The sequence below is a fragment of the Sylvia atricapilla genome, chromosome 2 (genome assembly GCF_009819655.1).
Source record: "Sylvia atricapilla isolate bSylAtr1 chromosome 2, bSylAtr1.pri, whole genome shotgun sequence".
Lineage (NCBI taxonomy): Eukaryota > Metazoa > Chordata > Aves > Passeriformes > Sylviidae > Sylvia > Sylvia atricapilla.
This window is the reverse complement of record NC_089141.1, coordinates 55,816,408-55,842,520: the sequence shown is the minus strand read 5'-3', so window position 1 is coordinate 55,842,520 and position 26,113 is coordinate 55,816,408. Positions and strand designations below refer to the sequence as shown.

The 26,113-nt window shown below is 38.7% G+C and overlaps 1 protein-coding gene across 2 annotated transcripts; it reads right to left on the bottom strand.

Moving 5' to 3' along the window:
* Positions 1-483: 483 nt before the first annotated feature.
* SUGT1 (SGT1 homolog, MIS12 kinetochore complex assembly cochaperone) lies at positions 484-25,213 on the bottom strand. Of its 2 annotated transcripts, none has more exons than XM_066313341.1 (13): positions 25,079-25,213; positions 24,953-24,998; positions 21,741-21,831; positions 20,980-21,049; positions 20,592-20,662; positions 16,550-16,603; positions 14,807-14,823; positions 13,715-13,749; positions 13,190-13,286; positions 12,054-12,161; positions 3,113-3,203; positions 1,622-1,803; positions 484-1,016 (listed from the first exon to the last, which is right to left on the bottom strand). In XM_066313341.1, exons 1-13 carry the CDS (start codon positions 25,117-25,119, stop codon positions 915-917), a joined length of 1,005 nt encoding a protein of 334 aa, XP_066169438.1. In that variant the 5' UTR covers positions 25,120-25,213; the 3' UTR covers positions 484-914. The 2 variants fall into 2 exon arrangements, with proteins under 2 accessions (XP_066169438.1, XP_066169439.1); XM_066313342.1 differs by having other exon boundaries at positions 13,715-13,740.
* Positions 25,214-26,113: the final 900 nt, after the last annotated feature.

Sequence of the window (26,113 nt, the reverse complement as noted above, 5' to 3'; positions counted from 1 at the left end):
ATAAATTCTCAATTCTTTTTCTCTATTGTTATTTACAATTTGATCGTGACAATAAAGCTGCACTAATGGAAACAAGGACATGTAAGTTGTTCTTTCTAGTATTCAGAAATTACATAACTTGAAGTAACTGCTTGCTGGCTTTGATTCCAGGTAAATTTATTTTGAATTTAAAAGGTAGACAGAGGACCTACTTTTCTGTAAAAATTTCCAGTCACAACAAATCTGCTATCTTCTATGACTGTGACTACAGTTAAACTTAACACACAGGTGGAAGGATTCCAAAGTGGGTATTTTGTGTCTGTATCAAGCATAGTAATCTCATCCTCTTCACTGAATGCACATTTTGCTCCTACACATGCCAGCTTTTCTTTTGAAGCAGTAGATTCACATCCTTTACCTTATCCTTACCTATGTGCTTTAAGTGACTCCCCTATCAAAAAACAATACTAAAAATGAAATAAAGCAGCTTCCTTATAGAAAAAGTTGTATTTACAGCTTTATTTAGCAGAGTTAAGGAGCAAATAATTTTAACACTGTTGTGAGAAGTGTTTTTACCCAAAATTGCCAAGATCTAATAAGTTATTGAACAGAAACACCAAGTGTAAGGCAATAATCCTGACCAGCCATTAGAGATCACCCTATCCCAAAGAGCAGAGCTGATAAGGGTGGTAGAAAATTTGGACTGATGGACTCAATTCCCAGAAATTAAGACAGAGATGATAAAAACAGGGTTCCACTCTTGAGTATATCTTTAAGATCTGCAGATGAAGGAATTTCTAAAGCACGCAAAATGTACAGACAATTCCTGTTTTCAAGGGAACATTCAGTGCTTTGAATCCAAGAATGCTATGTCCATACATAGTGGTCAGTACATGACTATGGCAACACACAGATGGTAAAGATCAGAAATAGGATTAGAATTTTTTCCATTCCACGTCATCAGGAGGATTTACTTCTACCTTCCTTTTACCAACATCAGACCAGTTGGTGCTCAGAACTGTGCCACCAGACTCCATCTGCAATATGAGAAAGAGCTTGTTTAGTTTGCTGAGACTTCTAGTAATATAAAAGCCCCATTTCCCACAGCAAACTTCAAAGAGTAGTGATTACACAGAAATTGTGTACCTATGAAATAAAATTTGACAGAGCCATCATTCCATAATCTCCAGCCCAACAGTACTTTTACCACTACTGGACACAGTGAGATGCTGCTTCGTTAACAAGAAGCTTTTAAAGGGCCAGTCACGTTCTTGTCTGTGATGACTACAAATTAAACTAGATTCAAGCAATCAAGAGGAATTTGATCCTTTCACCCCCTGGCAAGTCTTCAAGCTCTACATGAGCCAAACCTCTACTTCCTTTGATAACGCTGATTGAAATGAAGAGACCGGTGACAAAGCACAACCTTGGACTTAAGAGTCACATTCACTGCTCTGCAGCCCAGTAGCTTGCAGTGAGAGTAGCTGTACCAGTATCACCAACAGAACGATGGTCAAAATCTATTCATTTATAGGCTCAAAATTTTGGTAATGGAGGCTTTTCCCAACATATGCAAAGTTTAGTAAATCATGTCAGTGTGCAAAAGTCACCCATTTCTTCAGAGAAAAGAATGAAGACTTACAAATGATTTGTTCATGGCACGTTTTACTTCATCTGTACCATCTGAATAAATTTGCTGGAAGAGTTTATTTAAAGCAGCATCTCCTTCTAACTTCTCATTTTTCTCCTCTTCTTTGATTTCAACAACCAGTTTGTCCCAGTTCCTTGTATAGTGAGACGATGATGGGTATAAGTGCTGGGTGTCTGCAAACAGAAGTGTGAGTTAACCAAGCCTTTTCTCATGACTTTAAGAGTGGCAGAGAACACACACACATGTACCTGATGAATCAGAGATGATAATGGGACATGAAAATGCAAATGGACTCCTCCAACTGAGAGAAGCATTGCAGCAAAAATAAAAAATTGCAATAAAAATAAAGGAAACTAAGAAATGCAGAAGTTTATTTTTAGGTAAACAGAGTTATATAATTTTGTTATCCAACACACACACAAAAAGCTGGCCAACAGCAACACAGATAATTTAAATCGAAATGAGGTAAGAGATATTGGCTGACAGAAAAAAAAAAGAAACAGCAGCCTAGAGCCATAGAACAAGCTGAGCTAAGTTAAAAAAAATCTGAAACCAGTAAATCCAAGAAATTCAAATTTTGTCAAAGACAGAATGCTTATCTGTATTGAAAAACTCCAATGTATTGGTTTCCAAGAGAAATCAAATACTTAGAGCAACAGGTCACATAACATAACAACTGCTGTCCAGGGTCTGGCCAGGACAGAGTTAATTTTTTGCGGTAGTGGTGAGGGGCCTGAAGCTCTGTGGGCAAGGCCAGGAAGATACTCTACACCAGGGCAGATCATTGCTGGGGAGGGAGTAAGGGACTCTGGCACCCCAGAAGAAGGGCAGAGCTTCCAGTCAAGAAAAAGGTGTGGGGAGGGGGAAGCCATCCATCATCACCCGTGTCATTATCACCCGGGATCCACTGGAGAGTTTTGCATGTAAATCTCTCTCTCTTTTGTAGCCTTTTGTTATTAATGTTGTTGCTGTTACTGTTTGTTTTCTAATTTAACTGATGTTTCCAATAAACTGTTTTTATCTCAACCCTTCACCTATTGTGCCTCCAAGTCTCAACTCCATCCCACCACTGCAGTGAGAAAGGGGAGGGTAAAGGAGAGTGAGACTGACAGTGTCCTTTGGGAGAGTCCCAGTGGGATACCGATTTGGGAGGAACCATTCCTAAACCACAACACACAGACTTAACAACATGCAGAACTGCGAAACAGGGACCCAAACAGATAAGAATTAATGACAAGCATATATCCTTACACCAATTCATCAGATTAACAGAAGTTATGACTGAATTTAATTACTATGTTTCACTAATGGCTTACAGACTTTCTGTCAATTCTTGGCAGTGAAAACAAGACTATTAGGCTTTTCATTGTAAATATGAAGCTGTGATTTTATAAACAATATTTAAGGCAAAACTACTATTAATAATTGTAACTCGCTCAATACAAATAAACCATTTAATACTTAATAGTTCAGAGAACAAACCTGGTGTAAATTGTTTTAACTTAGGAGAATCTCCCTGGCCCTCCAGCTTCTCCCATCTTACAGCCTCTGGCTTCTTCATTTTTATCTCAATCTACAAAACACAAGACAAAGAACAAATTAATCCAAATGCAAACAGTTCTGCCAAGCAGTTCTAAAGTAGTTGGATCCTGCAGCTGTAAGAAAATACATACATTTGGTTTTAGAAACACAGCCTCTAATACAAAGCCTGTATCACAGCCAAATTTAGCTACCTTACAAGATGAAGTCACTTCAGTTCAAGTCACACATCAAACAAGCTCCCATGTGCTTGCCCAGCTTTTCTATCAGACTTCCACCTTTTTGTTTAGGACCGCTTCACTTTCTTTTGCTTACTATTCACTTGATTCTTTTTGTAAATTATGGCATCCCAAAAGTAATGATCAGTCCCAATGTCTCTACACTGCCAGGCTCCAAGGTATTGCCTTTCAAGCATCCCTTTCTTGGCAGTCAGTTCTAATAAGCAGCAGCTTTGAAAGGCTACAAAATCCAACTTTATCTAAGTTTACATTTCATTTACCAAAAAATTCCATGTTTGATGTGTAGTACACAAACCAGAGAAACACCCTGGGACTATGCAGATCTTCCCACTGGAGAAATTCAGAAGCTGTACTCATTTGGTTCAATGAACAAACACTGCTATGGAGAAAATTGTTGAGTATTCATTGACAAAACTAGCAATTAAAAATGGATGTGGTTGCAATTATCATAGGAGAAACAAAATTAAGTGAAGTATGTCATGCCCTATTCACAACTTCATACAATCCCTTTAGACAACCATACTGAAATGTTTTTTTTCATCATTAACCTTCTCTTTTGGTTACAGGGTTACAAAGTTGCAAAACAATGTCTGCAAAACAAAGACTGTCTAATGTCACTCCAATTCACTTAAGGAGATGTCACAAAGTTCATACCATGCTATTAATTAACTGAAATCAGTGCTTGCTAAACTTCAGTGCTTCCTTATTTGTGAATGGCTCAGCAGAAGCAAGCTCTTAGTTCTACCTAAAGCCACGAAAACCTGGGGATCCCTGCAGGCCCAAGAACAAAGGCACCACTGTAAAAGGTAACCTTAGATTCAAACACCAAGCTCATTGGACAGAATTATGTTGATCTGAAATCTGAAGTTTACTTAACCCATTGTTCAAATCAATCACTGGTAAGCAACAGACTGAGGTATCTTACCAAAACAATTAAAGGGCCTGGATTTCAGATTTTAATATCACAATCTGTAAGGATGTGGAGATTTCTGTTAAACTGTGCAGAAGAATTATTCTTCAGCAAAACAAAAGAAGACAGTAAAGCTACCTCCACTGGACTCTTCTAAAAACATTTTGAAAATTGCAACCTTAAAGTTAATTTTTTAGCATCCTACACTCATACATCTAATGCTCTGTGATTAGCTTAAGGAAGCAAAAAATATTTGAGTATCTGCATATAAAACAATCAAGTAGTTCCACAAGCGGCAGAACTAGCAGGTTTTTTTCCCCAGTGGATTTGGATCTCCTGAGCCAAACATTTAAGTTAATTAGCTACTTACAAAGGAACTAATGAGTTACAAGTGAAACATGACTATTAATTTGAAACTACTCTCCTCTGTTTCTTATACAAACTCTTCTCAACCTGAGGAGAGTCTACTATCAATTGAGTTGTGCATTTCAGTTGAGGCTCTAATGTTAACATTTATACTCTACTTGTCAGTGCATTCCCCAACATGTTATTGGGCGGGGGGGGGGGGGGGGGGGGGGGGGAAGCAGATGCTTGATACTGAAACTGCTCTCTTCTATACTTCTTTAATTTGTCTCTTGCCCTTACACTTCAGGCTTTCCTGAAACACCTTCCAGTATCTCTCACACAGATTATTTCATCCACATCAAAAATGACCTCTAATGCAATATAATGCTTCATGTGAGCCACTAAACAGGGACTTTTTTATTCTCACAATACAATCCTCCTCAATGAGACCTTATAAAGACTATGGGCTAACAGTCCTTTGGCTATTCATCACCATACTCCACCCATGCACAAAAAGAAAGTAAGGAAGAACTTTTAGTTTCGCTGCTCCAGTAATCCTCCTCCTTCTTTTCTCATCTGCTAGCTCTTACATTTTCCGCTCTGAAACTGTCCCTAAACCAGTACTGCATGATATACATCCCTAAGGAGAAGCCAATGACACAAACTAATTCCCAGTGTAAGATGCAGATTTCTTAACTCTAAACCATTTCAACCCTGCCAAGCTGGAAGTGCACACAGCTGAAGAACTGAGACAGAATATATTTCTGACATGATTAAACTTCTACTCTGTCTACTACATCCACTTCAATTGAAGTTACTCATTAGGCGAAGTGGCAGGCAGGAGCAAAGCTAGGGAAATCATTAACTTCATACCATTATACAACCACATTTTCCAAAAATATAAAGCTATAAAGTTCTGTGAAGGCGCATGTTTCTTCAACTTGAGAGCTCTATTTGATCTAAGAAGGAACAATTTTGTGAGCCCCAATTATGTGCACAAATGGCAATAAATGCATTTTAATGAAGGTTTTAGTAGAGATACTGATAGCTATCACACAGAAGAGTAACACATCAGCACAGACATTTGTGTCATATCTAGCAAAGAAAGTACTGTTAGCTTTTTCCTCTCCTTTGAAAAAAATTCACTTGGGCAAGAGAAATACATCAACACTTTGCCAACTACTTTGATTCAACATTTATATTTCATAAAACGTATGCCTGTGTGCCTTGTGCCAACTTTAGTATATAAGACAGGGAAATTTAACTGCAAATTAAATGCTCTGCATGCCACTTAAGGATAAGTCTAACTGCTCAGCTTCTCCTTGTAGCTCAAGCCACCTGATCACCTTGGCAGCCCTCTGCTAGGACCTGCTTCACTACATCAGTGCCTTTCCTGCACTGGTAAGCCTACAACGGGAAATGGTACTCCAGATCTATAAAAATCCCAATGCAGATATAATACACTTTCTCTTTAAAATCCCTTGTGGTTTAGGTTCAAAGAGAGCAAAGCAAAAAGGAAGACATTCTGAGAGTAATTCATGCACTACTTCCATGAAATACCATCCTAAGAGAAACCTACCGCTCTGAGAAGAGGGCCAAAAGAGGGATTTATTGTCTAGAAGAAAGACCACCCACAGTGACAGGACACAGGTAAATTTCCACTCAAGAGTTTTCTAGTCACAAAAGTAATCAATTTTTTAAAGCCTACCAGAGATTTGGACACGCTTGTTTGGAGTTAATGCAAGTTCTAGCTTTCAGAAAAGACATCACAGTTTCTCTCAAAAGCCATTCTGAACCATTTCATTGATAATATAAAAATAAAATGCCACCTTACTTTAAAATGACTGGCATAAAGGAGCATTTAATCCAGTTTTAAGAAATAATTCCTCCCCTTTGGTAAAGATCAACACAATGCTACTTAGCCAATGTTTACTTTCTAGGTAGATACTTACTGTTAGAAAGTCAAAACCTCCAATGAACTTGATTTCACTTGAACTTACATTCTGGGACATGCAGTGTCAGTCTAACTGACATACATTAAAAGGGGAAGAATTTTTATCTTCCACCCTAAAAGGAGATTCTGGTGTGAATCTGACAAACTGCAAGGGTGTTTTTTTGTGTTTTTTTTTTTTTTTTTTTTTCCCCTAATTTCTGCTATGTAGAAGTACACACAGTAAACTGCGTATTTTACAGTCCATGGTAAGGCAAAGTTCATCTACCACCGGCAAATTTCTGTCAAGCTCTGATCAGATGGATGAAGGAAACCAGGCAACGCTTAAGCAACAGTGCAGCCATTAATTTTAAGACATGGCAAAAATACCCTTTCCAATTCTGGTGTTTTGCTGTATCAAACATATGAAAACAAGAATTCAGTATTTCTAATCAACTACTTTGTTATTTACTCAACTACTGACTGCCTTCTCTGAGTTGTAAATTTTAAGTATTTAGAGTTGTCCTTTTGTAATCATCTCATGAATTCTGCAGGATGAAATAGAACAATATTCTAAAAATATAAGACTTATCCAAATGTAATTCTAAGAGCACATGTGCCTACAGTATTGGTGTTCCCATTATTTAAAGACCTTTTATATATTGCCTCTAGTCTAAATTCCAATGGTTTTGGTCTGTAACTTTAAACAAAATATATTAAGATGAAAATAATTCTACAGTCTCATCACATAAAAATGATAATTAAGAAAATTATTTTATAGGGATTATACCGCAACAGAAGGGATTTATTTAGTTTCTTTGCCAGCTATGTACTATGGAGAACTGGGGGAAAAGGTTCAAGTTTCCTCTGACTGATATTACATAGCAACACAAAATTTTTGAATTTTAGAGGAGAAGCTAGCAACACAGATCATTCTGGTATTCTAAAGCTATTTGTCACTTTATTCTCCATGTAAACCATCATTATTCCAATAGTTCTCCAGACATATAAACCCCCTTATGAATCATTTTCTTTTATGCATTTATATAAAGCACAAGCACTGACTTACATGCATGTATAAAATAGTTCTCAGAGTACTAGCAAATTTAAATCTGTTTCACATCCATTTTCATTCATGCAGAAGGAAAATAATGAAATCAAGCATTGTTAAATAAGTGAATATCACACCAATCATAGTGAAGGTTTCTATATGGTATATCCAAGAAATTAGTCCAACTAGCCCTGCCTAAAAGATGCAATAAATTTCAGAAAATTAGCTATTCATCTTAAATATTAGTTTATAATTTCTAGAAAATTCTTAAGAATATACATGGAGATATCAATCTGCATTAAACCCTCATAGAAAAAACACCAGAGTAGCCAAGTCTGCAATCAAATACAACCAATTTAATGCAGGTACCCTAAACAAGAAAGTATCTTTTAGGGAACAGACTGCAACAGTAAGACCCAACTTCAGTTAAAATAAATCTGTTCCTGTTTATCTATTTGTGTACATTTGCCTCTGAATAGAGACTCTGATGATAGTCCAAGAGCGTGTGAAACAGTTCCACTCTTTACCTTTTGCCTTACATTCAGCAACAGGCATCAGCTCCAGTTAGCTTCACAGGATATTTCAACATTTGCATAGCAAAATATTGGTTCAAGGAAAAAACCAACATTCCACTGATATACACAACCATATTCTTGGCATGAAGCTGCTGAGAGTGTGCTTCTACCTCAGATATATCTATTAAGCAACAAATGTCAACTGTAAAAGAGGCTGAAGCTTCCTAACACCTCCCTAGTTTGCAGCACAACTTTGATCTCTAGTTAAAGGACAGTTCTGGGGTAAAGAAACCACTTTTTAGCACATTTTCAAATGGCTCTACACTGCTGCAAGTCATTGTTTGCAAAAAGCCCAAGGCACTACAAACTGAAAAGTCACAGTAACTGTCCTCAGTTATCTGTAGATAGGGGAAAAACCAAAAAGCACTACCTCAAGTTTCTTTCAAGGTCATAAGCACACGTGCTAAAAGCACAGTCATCTTCACTCTCCTCCTCTAAGTGTGAGGAGAAGAAAACCACCTAGAAATAATCAGAAGACCTACAGAAACAACTCATGTTATACAAGTTTCCAGGAGAACACTGCAGAATATTCCCGTGGAATCCCAAATACACTGACTGATAGACTGAGCAGAAGAGGGAAAAGACAGTGAGGCTTTTAATAACAGCAGAAATCCTCAAACTATTTGTACATTTCTAATTTCCTGAAATATTTTCTGGACAGATACAAATTGACTAGTTTTTTCTTAAACATATTTAGTCACTCATTTAATTTTTTATGCTTTTTCCTTCTATGAAGGGAGCACGATGACACTAAGCTCACTGAGCCACAGGATAATTGCACCCGGGTAACTTGCAAAGAGCAAACCCAATCCAGCCTTTACATTTTGGCTCCCTCTTCCGGCAAGAAGTAAAAAACCAAGCAGCATTACTAAAGGTGCCTTCCTCCTGTGAAATGCTGAATTTCAAGCTTCCATTTGTAAGACACATATCTTAAATTTCTACACTGCTTTTAGGAGCAGCTGTTACTTTTTGCTTGATCAGACTGCTACAGTCAGACACCTTTGACAGATGAGGAGTACAATTAGTAACATCAACTGATCTAGTTATGATCTATCAACTGTGCTGTTAATGTACAAAATGCTATGCAGCTATAGCAGTACCTGCAAGAGAAGGGCTCAGTTCAGAGGTATTCAGCACTACCTAACAGAAACATTAACCTGAGTTCTTAGGCTAATTTATTTCTGCTCCAAGAGAAACTATTAAAACAGCTCAAAACATCTATGGGATGCTACCTCTGTAACACTTGCTAGTCCTGTTTTTTTCCAAACAGATTTTGTATCTCAGAGCTTGACACAGCATGGATTGATAGAAAGGTATAATTTTCATTTCCTTGCTGGGAAAGAAACAATCCTTATGTTACCAATCGTATTTTTCACCAGTGTCAACACTCGCTGAAAGAACCAATTCAGGAGTCTGTGAGTTCTGTCTGCTCTTTGCAGTCAATTTAGAATTTGTAGTTCTGCAAACACAGTTAAGGCTGTTTTCTCCTCCTGATTTTGCATCATTACCCTCATGCCTTTCCATTTGACAAGTGATGCTGAATTTCAAGCAGTATTGAGAAAACCCGCTACAGCTCCTCTTAGTTCCAAAACAAGCAGGACTGTTCTACTCTCTGCTAGCCACTAAATTTTTTTAGTTGTACAAAAATTCATGGACCAAACTAACCCACCACACAGCCTGCTTATCCACTCCACTGTTTCCTCATATATTTGCTCATATAAGTGAAAAAGAAAGGCCAGAGTCTTTTGTTGCCCAGTGATGACTATATGATACTAATGGCAATGTGGCTCACACATTCAAAGCAGCAGCACAAAATAACGGAGTATGAACAAATCTAGTTATTATCACCTGAAATTACTAATCCACAGGAACAGAGGTTTCTATCCCATGAAAACTCAACTTCTTCAGGAATGCACAGTAACAAGTTCATGTAAATGGGAAGATAATGAGATTAAATGTCTTTCCAAGTCCTTACAAAACGACTTCATGTAAATAGTACAAAATAATATGTGAATGGTTTGAGAAGTTTTAATCAGTAAGATGAATTTATTCAAAGTACTGCCTATTTTCCACGCTGCTCAGAAAACTCAAGTATATACACAAAGCTAAGAAAAGAAAACGGAATTTCTGATAATCAAACACTAAGGCTGCATCATTCCCTTAAAGCTCTTAATATTTTTCTAAGGAAAATATTATACTATCTTTCTAAACCTGTAAAGAAGTCTTTGCATACTTAACATAGAGCTGCTTTTAATTTCTTTTTTTCTTCCAGACTCCATCTGGTGGTCAGAACAAGAATCAGCTGGGGCTTGGTTTCAATTGTATTCCTTCACTATGCCCTCACAGACAGCTTTGTATTACTGCTTTCTGCAAAAGGAGACTGGATATGCTGAAGCCCTGACTTCTGCAGTTACATCACCTTCTGTGTTATCTCTTACTCATTTGATCTCAAAAATAATCTCTCACAAATACTGAAAAACAACAGCATTTGAAAATAAGTGAAAAATATTTACAGTTCAGACACTGTCTGAACATAGCTCAGGCTTTCACTCCAGTTTTGGCACCTCAAAGTAAACCAGGAGGTACACTACTAGAGATTATTTCAGAGATGAGCCCAGGCTAGAGACGGCAGTGTGGAAAAGACAAAGTCAAGTGAATTTCACAGTGCTCAGTTCATGCAGACACTTCCTAAGAAAGTAATGGTAAACTTCAAGACAAAATTAAAAGTATAACACAAGCTAGGCAAGAACACAAAGAAAACAGGACCGCACAGCTACTCTTCCTGACAAGATCCATCCTCATTCCATGCAAATTTATACCAATACTAATGGACTACCAGATTTTCTACATACTTTGAATCGTATAAGCTCTTACACTGTGGTGAGATAAGTAAGGTGCTCAATCACACAATCTGCCCAGGTTTCTTTCTATAAGGAGTGTAAAAACAAGACCAACTTTCTATGGCAATCCTCTCATGCCATCCTGAAGTTCCCCTTCCACGAAATGATGCAAGGATTATTACAGGTACCTTTCTGAGAACAGAACTGGTAAAATGGAACATGAATACGCAAGAGAATTTCCGTAAGTTCTGCAGAACCACTGCTGAAATACAAGAGAAGAACTGACATCACATTCCAACACTGGAGATTCAGGTATGGCTCTGTGGACACAGCAAATGTCTGTCTATCCATTATGTCAACAAAAAAAGCTATGCCAGACCAGCATTTCTTATTTTTTTATACTTGTAATATAAAAGAAGCAAAATGCTGAGACAGAAGCATTCCCTCACACCAGGCCATTTTCAAATGTCCTTAGGTATGTACTATTTCCAGGAACAGCATGGAATACACTCTTGAAAAGCCACAGACAGTTAACTGCATGGTTAACGCTTACCAGCGAGAAGCCATGAAAGGGTAAAGAACAATTTCACTGAAATCTTCCAAGTCTGCCTTTTATTTCTTGGGCACACAAAGATAACAATGCTTCACCAGGCAAGACTGGCTCTTGAAGGTTTTGTAAAAGGGTGCTCCTGCTTTCCTAATACCTGCATTTTAATAGTGAAGATCAGAGTCTTTTTTCTCTAGCAACAAGTAAAAGAATCCTCAACATAACTCTGTCATTTGCACTTCAGTAAGCACCATCATATTACTATTTCTGATATTTGCACAAGTTTAGAAAGCCTTCCACCAGCTGAAAGACACCTTGAAGAACGAAAAAGCATTTCTATATGAAAAGCAAGATATTACAACTGTTGCAGAGAGACAAGACAATAGAACAGAAACATTTTCAGGGTTGCAATGGTCTAAGAAACAATATATCCTTTAAGAAGCTTACCTTTGTTGAAAGCACTTTAAAGGTACTTTGCTCTGGCACTATAGAATGAAGAAGATCAAGCTTTAAGTTGAAGTCTTCACCTGATGGAAGTCTCACTGATGCATTCATCTGTTAAAAGTTGAAAACACATCTCTGGTTATCTTTGACAGTGATGCCTAGAGAAGCTACCTGGAACTTAAGGCATCAACAGCAGTACCGTTTTCAAATAAAGGACAGTCATTTCACACAGAGATTAAGTGATTAAATTATTATAATTTCAGATCATGCCATTACATTACTGCATTATTGCACAAGATGTTTCTAAGATACACTAGAAAATGAACAGAAGATTTCAGTTCTTGCTACACGCACTCAAAACCCTACAATCTTGTCAGCTTGATCTGAAGTCTTTAGGGAAGGAATTATACAACAAATGGAGTACCAACATATTAATAATGGAACATGAAAGCAATCTGCAACTTCTCTCCTAATACAAGCAAACTACAGACCAAGTGCTCAGGCTATTTTAACAACCCAGAGAAGGTAATAATAACCATGTACTTCTGGTATTTCATGAAGTATCACGTTAGTTGAGAAGAAGAACCTAACTCTTCAATATCGTCAGCTAAATTAAACATGAAATTCATTGGTACAAATATGGTACTTCATAACAGAGATTACTGTACTTCCTTAAAAATATATTTCGCTGCCACAATTTTAGTGGTGCCAAAAGGAAGAACAACCCACCCACCAATATTCAGTCTATTTCTATAAATGTCCTAGAGCAAAATATTACTCATTCATACCTATTTTGAGAATACCTTTGTTTCTGCCCAGTCCTACTCAGATGCATGTATAGTCTAATGTTTAAATCCAAGTCACTTCTTCCCCCATCCCTCCACCTAGATGTTCCCTTGCAGCATGCACACCTCACACAGCTTGTGCTTAAGTCCTAAGGCCACACTGCTGTGGCCACTGATCCCAAATCACCTGACTGGGCATACACTCATGTGCAGCACAACTGTTCAGAAGAGAAGCTCAGGCAGAACAGCTCCCACCATATTCTTTTCTTGCTACTGCAGCATGTAATGTTCACTGGCTTGAGTACTGCACCTCAGGGAATTTAGGGATGAGTATCAATAACAAACACAAATCACCTTTCTCTCCAAAAACTGCACACTGACATCATCCTTCTGTGCATTCTTGATCATTATGGTCACAATTACTTGAGATTCTGTTTGGTACCAGTCATATCTTTTAAAAAGAAAAAAAGAAGGAACATTTATTTATTTTTTTTTTTTTAGATCACACAGCATATAAAATTAGACCACTTTCCTAAACCATTCACTTTTTAGCTCAGAATCTTTAATATATCTCAAAAACATTACCTATACCAGGCACAATGGAACAGGCTTTCATTTAAGCTCAACATGAGAATGAGAAAACAGAAGCCAGAGTGCGGATGTTACTCTCCTCTCTCCTGGTTAGGTTTAACCCTCTGCAAGTACTGTTTAGTCTGAACAGAAGTGATGGCACTGAGAAACACTTCCCTTGGACTGCCACATTTCTAACGTTACCCAAAAAAACCTCCTACAGTCATTATCCTGCTTCTCCAATCCCCAAGCCAAAGAGCAAATATGTCAACTACTTTAAATTTCACAGTAAAGCTAAAGTCAACTTACTTGATCTTTGGTGGCAGAGGCTGCTGCTGTGTATTCTAGTTGAAGCACATTCAATTGGAAAGAAAGTAACATCAGTGTAAGTGAAAATATAGAAAATACATATAAAGTACTCTTCAAGGCACAAATCATTGTCACTGTCCCCTTTTCTTGATTCCCACTGCTCCCCTTCCTTGATTTATGTGTGAATGCTTACTCACAGGTGAAGCTCTTCACTGTTTATTCATTTATGGCAGATTACAAATTTAAAAGTTTCAACTTACATTAAATATGTCAGTCTGTAACTTGGATATACTTTATAAATAGCAATTAAGTTCAGCTTAAACTCATTTTTTCCTGGGTAAGATGTGTACCTGGAAAACATCCAGTGACTATGCTGCTTATCTATAAAAATCATGAAGGAAACCTGAAATAGGTCTGACAACTCAAGGTTTAACTTTTAAACATAAAATCCTTCTAAATCTAAGACTTGTCTTTACATATTATCACCATATTTTCTGCACATTCTTCTCCTCTACACTATTCCTAAAATGTAAAAAATTTAAGTAACTATTAAAGAGGGAGCAGAATATCCAATGCAAAGCTCTTCCTTTTTTTTTTTTGTCCCAAGAAAAAAACAAAACCAGAAGGAGAGGTCAATTTCAACATTTCTTATTAAGACTTCCAATAAAAAAAAAAAAGGAAAACTGAAAGTTGAACAGATTATAACAGAAAAAATGTCTGCACAAACCATTTGGGAAAAAAAAGGTTAACTTTCTAACTTCCTAAAGTCCCAATCAAGTTAGTAGAGACAACACAATTAACCACAACTGGTTAATTGGTAAATTAGGCTGCAGACTGCAAGCCAGAAAGTTAAAATTTACATCAATGAATGCACAGTAATTGCCAGATCTGTTAACCATTTCTAAGAGTTTACAGGGTTCAAATTTTGCAGCCTTGGTCTCAAAGGCATTCATGATTAGAAGAAAAGTTAAATGCTTCAGAATTGCATGCAATATGAAAAGATTATTTTTAAAGCTTGGAAGAGAAGCCACTGAAGCAGAAAATACACTCTAGCATAACAAAAAAATCAAAATATTAAGGAAAACATCTTACCAAATCAGTCTGTGATGCTGAAAAAAAAAATTGCATTTTCAGAAAAAGACATATTGAGCTTACAAGGCACAATCTTATCCTAACTTGTTTCAGTTACTCCAGACATCCTCCACTCACTCCAGTCTCAACAGCAGAGGAGGTAAAAACATTTGAGTTCCACCTCAAGTATTTTGCCTTCATGACACTCTACTTTTTAATCAGACTTCAATCAGCAACTCGTGCAAACCAACAATTCTAATATAAAGCATGCCCTGATTAACTGAATCAACAATCTTTCCATTACATTCCCTTGCTTACCTGAAACTGATACACAGGCCTTTTAAAATGAAAACAGTATCACAGGAAACAAAAGTGTGAAAAGAATCACTTTCTGGGAGTCTGCACTAGGTTTATCATCGATCATCCCCAGGAACAGCACAAAGCTCTCATCATATTTTTATCACGTGCTAGGGAAACTCCACCGGAGAATGTAGTGGAAATTTGGCACAGAAAATTCACTCACGTGACCCTAAATATACTGTAGTACTTCTACCTAAACTAAACCTCAGTATCCCCTCTTCTAAGTATTTTTTTCTAAAATATTTCAGATTAAATATGTTTGAAAAGAAACAAACTTTCTCTTTGCTTCTTTATAATGCACACTGACAAAAGGAGAAAAAAAATATTAAGCTGCAGTGAAGCAATCAGAGTTATTGCTTTGTCGGCCAGCTACTTTGCTTTGTTTTGTTGGTGTATTAGAAGATTAAGAAAATGGCTCAAGAAAGACAAGAGAGTAAATATCCAGGATAAAACAGAAGAATCTAGTTGAACCAGACAAAACACTGCAAAATATAAATTTGACATTAAAGAAAAATGTGTATTATAACCTCTTTCAGAAGAACTTGTCACCCAAAGTAACTCTTTGCAAAAAAACCCCATGCATTCCAATCACTTACCTAACTCCTCCAAATATAATGAAATCTAGTAAAAAATGTCTCTCAAAGCAGAAATCTGCTCATCCCTATTCAACACAAAAGGGTTCTCTTCTCTTTGGTTTTTAGTCAACACATTGACACAAGCTTGCTCTACTGTGCTATTCTCCAGTGTGCAGCACAGAGAGGAGGGAAAGTTACAACAGGCAGAGGAAAAAACTACACCAGTTATTCTGCTCACTTTCATCAAAATCCCCAGACAACTTAAGCTCTGTGGATGCATTAATTGTCAGGGCTGTCTGTCTGTAGGAAGGTATGAAAGGGAAACGACGCTCACACTCAGTGACTACCATGGGTACGTCACCACAACAGCCACTAGCACCTATGGAACTTTCACATAGAGATTTTACTCCTTGATACCATCTCTTTCCAACTTTATCTTCTGCAAGACTTGAAAACTTATTTTGATGGAGGCTTTAGATAGCAAGCTGACACACACTTCTACAGTCAAAATTAGTTCACAGCTGTGTATGAAAATAAGTTAAAATTAATTATGATTGTCTGATTTTTAAATAGGTACTCGTCTGGCACAGCTACGTATTACACTAAAAACCCAATATAAATGTTCCTATAAATCTGAATGAAAAATGTAAGTACTAAGGATGTCTACTCCAAGAGAAATAAGAGATAGGAAAACATGAATTCCAAAAGAGAAAAACCAAATTATTTTGTTCTAAATAAAACGAATGCAGTGAATCTTTGAAAAGCATAACACAGCTTCCAAGCACAGGGCTTATCAAATCCCTCAGTAAGTAAACATGTTTTTCCTTACCATTTAGTGTTTCTTCACATCTTTTAATCCAAATAGTAAAGGTATCATCTACATCTAAAAGAAATCAAACACAGTACTATTAAAACTCTTCAAGCATTAAATGTATTGCATGAAAAAAATGTCCTCACAGTTGCCAGCTGGAACAAATCCATCCCAAACTTGTCTCAATTTACCATAAAAGGTGTTATTTCCTATCACCTTCTTGTAAACTGTCACTGACTCGGGCTTTTTATTTTTGTACAACTCCACTATGTGCTATATTTAATTAAATTCTCATTAATTTCCAGGAGACTAGATTTTTGCCTTACACAAATATGCTATTGCTTTCCAGTCTGTTCAACCCCTGTGTAGCTGTTTAGAAAGCAAGAGGTACACATTTACACACTTTTCCATTTTTCTTTAAATTACTTTTTCAAACAGTCACACACTTCCTCTCCAGAGAAATGTCAGGAGAGATGGTCTGTTGTGTGGACAACCCAAAGTTGTGCAACTTTTGACACACATCAAGTATTCTTTCCTGGAAGCCTCTGAGATAGAAATTAATTCACTGGAAAGTATTAAAAGATGATAGTGTAACAACAGAGCAATCATCTTATTTCAACAATATTCCCAAAAAATCTTTCACAATGAAGGAAGTAAAAAAGTGGCAACAATACCGACCAACTACTAACAGCTGAATTGTTTTCTCGTTTTACAAGTGAATTCCCATAGTGAACTATGAGGCAAAGGACAAAAGCTTGACAAGAGCTCCAGGCAGACACACACAGAACACCAAGCCTGACTCCACTGCAGCTGTACAATGCACCCCAACCCTCCAAATATAAAAAGTACACAAGTTTTAAGGTGCACCTTAAGGTCACAGAATTACTAGCCCACAGCTCAAGCCATTTCATCTCCACTTTTTTTTCTGTCATCTGAAGAGTTTTATAAATGTTTCACTAAAAAAAATGGGCAAACTGTGAAGCAGGCTGCCCAAACAGACAGTGGAATCTTCGGTCTTGGAGACACTTGGAAAACACTAGTAAGAAGTCCCAAGTAAACACGTGCAAGTTCCAAATTAATATTACTTTTGGCCAGAGCACAGAATTGTATGAACTTCAAAGCTCTCCCGAAACCTAACTTAATCAATATTTTCGAAACACTGTAACCTAAAAAGACTTCCAAGTTTTGCAGTCTAAGCAAAGTCTCCACTGATCTAAACTCCCTCATCAGCAGGTGAGGAATTTTCTTTTTAACCATGGCCTGTGACTAGATTGCTATGCAATACAAACCTAAAAAGAAAAATCCAGAGTTAACTTCCCTATTTTCCTAGAAGATCACACTCTTTCCTTGTGTCCTGGCACATTTTATAATTTGAGGCAAATTATTTTTTTTCTAAAATTGTATTATCCTCCCAAATACCTTATTTCTACTAGTAACTGTAGTTCAGAAAACCTTCCTGGGTCTTCACTTACTAAAAATCTACTAACTCTTAGAATACAAGGATAGGAAGAAGTTTCTTTAAATTTAAAGTTGCCACATTCCAGCTTTACTAAATTCATTCAGTGGTCACAGCAAAAAACCCAAGAAAATTTGAGAATAATTGTCCTAAACCCACACAGTATACTGAAGACTAGCAGATTACACTGGTTCCTCAACTTAGGCAAAAGGAACTGCAATGATCTGCATGCATCACATGGTTGAACAAAAGGAGTATTGCTTTCTCATGTTATTTCATAAAATAAAGGAACATTGTACATCCCACAGCTCATCACATCAAGTCCTACTTCAATATCCTTGTAGGTGGGTAATGGGAAGGTTGCTGTGATAGCCTGGGCCTGTCAGCCCTACCAGTGATGAGCACAAGTAGGAAGCTCATCCTTGTCAGCATTCCAGATTGAGATTTAAAACAGCCCTTACAGTACCCATGTACTTCTGCCCACTTGTGTGGAGAAACCAGGTTTGCCAGCAAAGAATTCTCCACCACAGTAATTCTTCCCAAGGCAGCAACAGCCGAAGTCTCCTTTCATCACCTGCTCAGTGTATGCTGCATTTTCCTGCTCTGCTTTGTTCATTTTGCACTAGCTGAATTTAACCGGAAGTTAATTGTGTTGCCAAAATGCCTATGCTCACAGTTGTTTTTACCTGGGATCCATGGAACACTCCACAAAGCTAAATTCTGTTATTGACACAAACTTGCCAGCAAATTAGGTAATATATGAAAGAGAATCAACTAAGTTTGTAATTTTAAAAAGGCCTTCAGGAGACTCCTCATCTCACAGCAGGCCACAGAATTTTGTAATGAGATAGAGGAAGCACAGCAGAAAGTATCTTCAGATAAAAGAGTCATCAGGAAGTGCTAGGAGGCTTCAGAAACTCTTCAACTGAGTTAGTAGCAAAACAACAGCAAATTAAATTCAAACAAGTAGAAATTAAGCAATTCAACACAAGAAAAAGTGCTGTATTTCAGAGATTCTGAATTAACAAAGAGGACCCTGGTATTCACTGATGTATCTAAAAAGATACCTGCAGCTTTGTGTTGTACTCTACAACATAAATAGAACGTGAGGTTATCCATGCACAAGAAAAAACTCAAATTGATACTGGTTGCCTGGGGTGGGAATTCAGCAGTGATGAGCTTGGAGATGTACAAAAAGTTACCTACCAAGTAAGGAAAGCAACATACATCAGTGGAAAGAATCTCTTCCTTTCACAGAAAGTTACTAAACAGAACTTGACTAGTCTGCAAAGACAAACCTGTCTCTCTGCTGTAAAATTCATGGAGATCACATGAATAACTATCCAAGCTACCAGTACAGAAAGAGCTTCATGAAATTTCTTATTTTCAACTCTTGTTCCAGGGCAGTCTAAACTGACAGCTGTGAGTTGCTGCAATTTCACAACATCCCCCTTCTACCACTGGTCCAACACTGCTCTTCCACTTCACTTCTGATGACTTCAGCACTCAGACCCTTCATTGAGCCATTTCAACACATTCATCAGGAAGAAAGACTTTAAAAACAGCAGCTTTCTGCAGACTGAATGCACTGAAAGAAAAGGCTAAACAAGCACAAGAGTAATAAGGAGCATCATCACTTGGGATCAAGCACAAACTAGCTTACACTTCCATGAAACTCCACTTTAAAAGCAGAGGATTAGATCATTTCTTTGGGAGATGCAGAGTAATTAATTTTTGCTAACCCTGTATGTCCCAGCCACTACAATTACAGATAAGACAACGCGCTGAAAAGATCTGAGACCATGACAATTCTTATCAGATTAGGACACTTTTCTCTGCATAACCTTTCAAACCGCCTTTTTTAACCATCTTTTCTTGCTGTTTGGAAGAGAGGAAATTTGATTTATAATAAGGGATGGACAGAAGAGAAGACATCACAACCATCTTGCAATTGCTTTGTTTTGTGCTTCTCCATGCGTTCTACTACAGCTTTCTGTTTTAAACTACTCCCTTTCTGCTTATTGAATCAAGTCAGCTTTAAAAAAAAAAACCAAACTGAAAAATGTCCAAGTCCAGCTGGAAAGCCAACACTGTAAGAAGAAAAAAAGAAATATAATAAATATACTTCTGTAATTAAGTGGGATGTAATGTAAGGTAAAAATCCACTTTGTCTGAATATCCACCAAGTTGCACATTCTTTCTAAAGACTGATCTATCAAACTGTTTAAGAAGAAATTCCAGCTATATATAAGAGCCTGCTCTGTTAAAAAAAATTTCAATTACACTTAACACTACAACATTGCCACTATTTATCTTCAACACCTCCAGGAAGCAGAAAACCAGTCACCATTTTATAAAAAAAAAAAATTAAATCAGCAACTAATTGCAAAGAACTTTGATACATATTTGATACATATTTTTAAATAGCTTAACACTTTCATGCAGTGATTGCATTAAGGTTCCCAAAAGTTAGACAGCTGATGTTAGGGACCCAAAACATTTGCCTTTTAAAAAAAAAAGCTTTGGTCTTCCTTTAAATCTAACACATTATCCATTATTTTAACATAAGGAGTACTGTACACACAACAAAACTTTAATACTTACTGTCCAGCCTCTGTCCCTCTCTGAATGACTCTAAAGCAGATGCATAGTTTTTGGTATGATATTCACCTAACCTGACACAAATAAAGAAAACCACAAAAAATCAATGATTACTTTTCAGTGTAGTCCACCTTCTATAGGTAGCATGCTATATGTGTTAAAATGACGTGTAAGAATTCAAATTAACCAAAAGGTGTGACTTTGAAATGGTGAGGGCATCAAGATAATCATCCCAAACTAAATGGCTTTATTACAAATGGGTTGCAAGCAGCATGGCTTTGAATTTATTCATTCTCAGAGTTGTAAAAGCTTGCACAGAACCACAATCCAAGCTTTAGTATTGACCTACAGATTATCACAATATCCCAAAAGTACCATAAATGATACATACCCTTTTCTAAGGAGCGCTACAGCATTATTTGGGTTGAGTTCTAGAGACTTTTTTGCATCTGCAACTGCATCTGTTGAAAGTCAGTTTAAAGTTGAGAAAAACAGTAATGTTATAAAAAGCAGTGAACTGTCAAGTGTTTAAGTAGTGATACTTCTCTAGGATACACTATGTTATCTTTCTTAGCTTGCACACAAATCACACTGTTTGAATTAAGTCTTGCCACAACTGCCACACATTAATCCCTCACGGAGCTGCAGAGCTCTTATGTAAGATGTAGCATGACTTTCATTTAGTGAAATCCTCTGCTTAGATCTGAAGATCTGAATCTGAATATTCTGTTTGTTTGGTTTTTACTGGAAAGAAAAATAAACTAGATCTTATTCAGTCAATCTTTTTCCCAGGCATTACTCACTTATCACATTCCTACCACAACAGGATTCAGTCTCCACCAAGAGCACAATGATTGAAGACACAATGCAAAAATCTTGAAATCTGCCTAAGCAGTCTGCTTCTAAAAAGCTGCCAAGATAATACTAGACTGGATTCAAATAGAAAGCTGGGACTCTAGAAAACCCATTTCACTGCGAGTTTTGCTCTAACAAAATCTAAGAAAATGACAACATTATGTACTAACCAAAACCACTATATTAAGTTACAGATAACACTTTCTCTCACTACTGTATTTGGCTTCAGATTGAAGACATCTCCTGTAAAATACATTATGATACACTTGTAAAACATTCTTAGCCTGAAGATGTTACCAGCATATTTCTGTAGAAGAATATGAGCATAAGCACGTTGACAATAACACTCTGCATCATCTGGATTCTTTTCCAAAGCTGTTGTCAGTTCCTGTAAACACACATAAAAAAAGGAAATGGTACTTCAGAAATCCTCATAAAACATAGTATCAAACTCTGTCAATTCAGAGACATTTCAGAAGATAAAATCCTAACTGGCATTTTTGTTTACCTGTTGCTTAGCTCTCAAGCACAAAGCTGAACATCAGAGCCTGAAATACAAGGAATCTGCCAATTATACCAAATTCAAGCAGACTGTTTCTTATTGCAAAGGAAGTGGGATTTCAAATGCTCTAAGCATGAGGTTTAACACAGATGATCCTCTCTATTCCAAACCTTCTTACAATTCTCAGCATACTTGCACACAGGTCTGCTGGATTTGAGAGAGCAATGCAGTATTAGGAATTTGGAATTTTCAATGCACAGTATGTCAGAACAGTTGTGTGGAGATAAGATGCTATGAAATGCCATGTAACACATATTACAGTGCATAAGAGATTGTTTCAATTCATGCTGAGCACAAAAGCAGGAGAACGAAAGATTCATGGAGCACAGGGCTCAGAGGAGCTATTACTGCACAATGGAAATAAGTGTAAAGTAGTCCTTTGTTAAGGGAATCAATGGATATATGGATTGAAATAATAACACATTGTTCTCTCTGAGAAAAGTTCATAACTTTACACATCGAATAAAATCACAGTGACTTGAAGGACACATCTCGAAAGAGCATCTCCAATTTTCTCCTTATTGGTGAAGGAAGTTCTTCCCTTTGCTAGAAGCCAGTCAGTCTTCCAAAAGTGACTACAGTACATTGCTACAGGACAGTAACTCTGTTTGCTAAGCTGACTTCTACTCAGACTTCCACGTGGAATCTAGCAAGCATGAACATAGCTAAGGTACAAGCTTTATACCTGCAGAAATATTTGTACAGCACAGCTACCAAAACTCTGTCCTACCATGCCAGAGAAAAAAGAAGGGAAGGAGGTCTTGCCTCAGTTCTAATTCAGACCAGTGTCCTTCTCTAACAGATGTCACATGAAGTGTTTGTGCCACCAGGGACGTATGGGCCAGAACAGCTTCTTCCAGCAGCGGCACGAGTTCTTACTGTGTAAGATACACGCACCTCTGTAAAGGCACAGCACACAAATCTAAATCCTTAGAGGTCTCTGAAGGGGGCAGGCAGTAGACAGCAGCAACTTAACTAATTGTACCAATGCCTTCCTGAGATTTAAAGTCATTCAAAAGCAGCTGTCATTATGGCACTACTCAGGGCTACAGGTATCCCACATGGCAGGGACGTGAGGCAACACATGTGTTAAGGCTGGTTCATATTATGCACAGAGGTGAATTAACTCTGACATTCAAAACCAAGCAGGGTCTGACTCTGACATGAACATCACAGGGAGATGCAGGTGCAGAGGTACTGTTTTGACAGATCACCTCTCTCCCTAAACATTATTTCCTGTGATTTATGCTGATGACAGATGCACTGATTAGAGCCAGCAAAATATGAATGAATCCTCCTATAAAATTAACCCTCGTGCCAGGAAAGCAAAGCAAAGCATTTTCAACAGTGTGAAACTTCTCTTTGTGTGCTTTTTATCAGTAGGTCACCACACCTCGTTCAGGCACACACAAGGGGCAAGTAACTGCTGTCAGCTATCTGAGAAGACAAGTAATGTTGGACTAGCACTGGGAACTCCACACCATGACATCAGCAACAGTTACTTAGAACAAGCTTAGACTTTGTCCTCACACTCAAGTATGTGCTTTCTGCGTATTTTGACTCTAAAGGACGTTACCATGTGACCAAGTTGCAGATCTGTTTCTAAATACACTGGAAAATTTGATTAAGAATTTGCATTAATTAAAGGTGCCTTCTGCCTCCTACATTTTCAACTTAAAATGAGAAGTCATTCGTGAGTTCACAGCTTTATCATTCAGACAGTATAAAAAGATAGATGATGATCTTTCAATTGCATGAGCTCCAAGTGCAGAAAGCCAAAGCACAATCTCTAGGAATGAGAGCAATCAAAAATCCCGAGCACACAGTGCAGAAATGCCAGGCCAACTGGACAGAAGCCTAGCCAGGTATAAAAACATTAACAGCACCACTTCTACAGAACTGTCTCCCAGATTAGAAATATTAAGGACAAAGGACATGAACATGGAAACCACACGTAAGACCATGCAAGCACGGGGTAGCACCTGGAGACCTGAGCCCCTAAGTCAGCAAAATGCTACTCTGAGCTGTGGAACTTACCAATTCAGAGATCACAAAGCACAAAATGTAAAACTTCCTTTTTTTTTTTCTTAGATCTTGAATGAGTTTTATGATGTCCTATGGATTTGGCTATTCAAAACTGGTTTTTAAATGTCATTTAATTTTTGAAAAACCTACAAGCTACAGCCTAAACCCCAAAGAATTGAAAAATGTAGCTTCACCATTTTCTTTGTGCATAGATAATTTAGTATCATTTTATGGTTCTACCACCCACTCTCTTCAAGCAGTACTAACCATTTACATCCTCTCCCCTCCCAAGTAGTTAAACAAAAATACTTATCCACCCTCTAGCTCTGTCTCATCAACCGTCTGTTTTATGTAAAAATAGCCTTAGAAAACACATTAAAACATATTAACTGAGAGTCATAGAGCAGGCCAGGTTGGAGGGACAGCGAAGGATCATCTCATCTGACCTCTCATGGGAAAGCCTGCCTAGAGGAGAGTATCTAGCAGCCTGCCCACTGTGTCTTGAAAACCTCCGGTGATGGGGACTCTACCACGTCCGTGGGGAGGGTGTTTCAGGGAGTGACCGTTCGCACTACATAAAAATTATTTTCTGTGGAGGTGAAAGGAAGATCAGTAGTGGTGCCCACAATAGACAGGGAGAGGAAAAAAAAATAGACCAGGGCAGAATAAAATCCAAGATGGAATACCTCTGTTCAATAAGCTTGGGGGCTTTATACCCACAAATCTTAGCTAATTTACTTATGTGAACTATCATCTACCCACACGGAAGAGAAACTTGGGTTTGTTTTGCTTCCCCCCACCCCTTCTTTGCCAGACAGGCAGCACGATAGCGGGCCAGGTCTGGGCCGGGCTCCCCTGCAGCCCGAGCTCACCTGAGCCAGGCTCCGGGGGACGCCCGCCCCCGGCCCGGCCCGGCCCTCACCTGCGCCGCCGCCCCCGGGTCGCGGTCGACGTCCGCGTCCGAGAACCTGCCGAGGAAACACAACGCCGTCAGCGGGCGGGCGGGCGGCGGGGCCGCGGGGGAGGCCGGGCCGGGGAGGGAGCTCACCGCGGCGGGGCCGATGCCGCTCCCGCCTCCTCCTCCTCCATGCCGCCCGTCGCCGCCGGGAAACTTCTGGAGCCGCCGAGGCGCCCGCGCCGCACGCACCCGCCAGGCCGCGCCGCGCGAGGGATGCCGGGAGCGGGGGGCGGCCGCGCGGCCCCGCCCCCAGCGCCACTTCCGCCCGCCCCTTCCTGCCGCGCGAGCGCGGCGCCTCCGGCTTGGCTGAGGGAGGGTTGGATCGACGCCTGCCCTCTTCTCCCAGTTGTGAACCGGTAGCTGTAGCTGGACCAGTGATGACTAAGGAGTTGCGCAGTTGCGTTGTGAGCATCGTACGCGTGGCTGATGTTTCGTTTTAAAGGCAGAGGGAGGACAATCCCCGGAGGAATTGGCTGTCTGGACGGGAGCCGCCAGGAGTGAAGTCAGCAGGGCTGGGCAGTGACTGGGGAAAAGGTCCCTGCAGCAGAGGGACGTGGGCACCACTGGCCACCTCCTCGGAGCGGACCCCCGGCTCAGGGGGAGGGAAGAACTGGGCCCGCAGGCGTCAGCAGCAAGAGATGGAAGAATCAGTTTGGTTGGAAATTACCTTTGAGATCATCGAATCCAGCCCCTGACTGAACGCCACCACGCGTACTAGGCCAAGTCCAGTATTTCCTTAAACACCTCCAGGGACGGTGACTCCACCACCTCCCTGGGCAAGCTCATTTCAGTGTCTCCTTGCCCTCGTTCTTCCTAATGTCCAGCCTAACCTCCCCTGGTGCAGGTTTATGATTCACTAGCAATAGGGGTAAGAGTACTAATTAATGGGAAAAAGTTACATAATTTGTAACTACAATGAAGGGTGATGCCTTTAGTTGTTAAAATTTACAACCAGTGTGAAGTTTTAGTAATTAGAGAGCCAGCCTTTTGTGGGTCACCACCTAGCTCCCTACTTTGTGCAAATCATAATGAAAAACAGAAATCCCTCTCAGTGTGGGCTGATGCTGTGCACCAGGTACCCAGCCCGTGTTCAGGACAACAGAGTGGTGGACAGGGCTCCCCAAA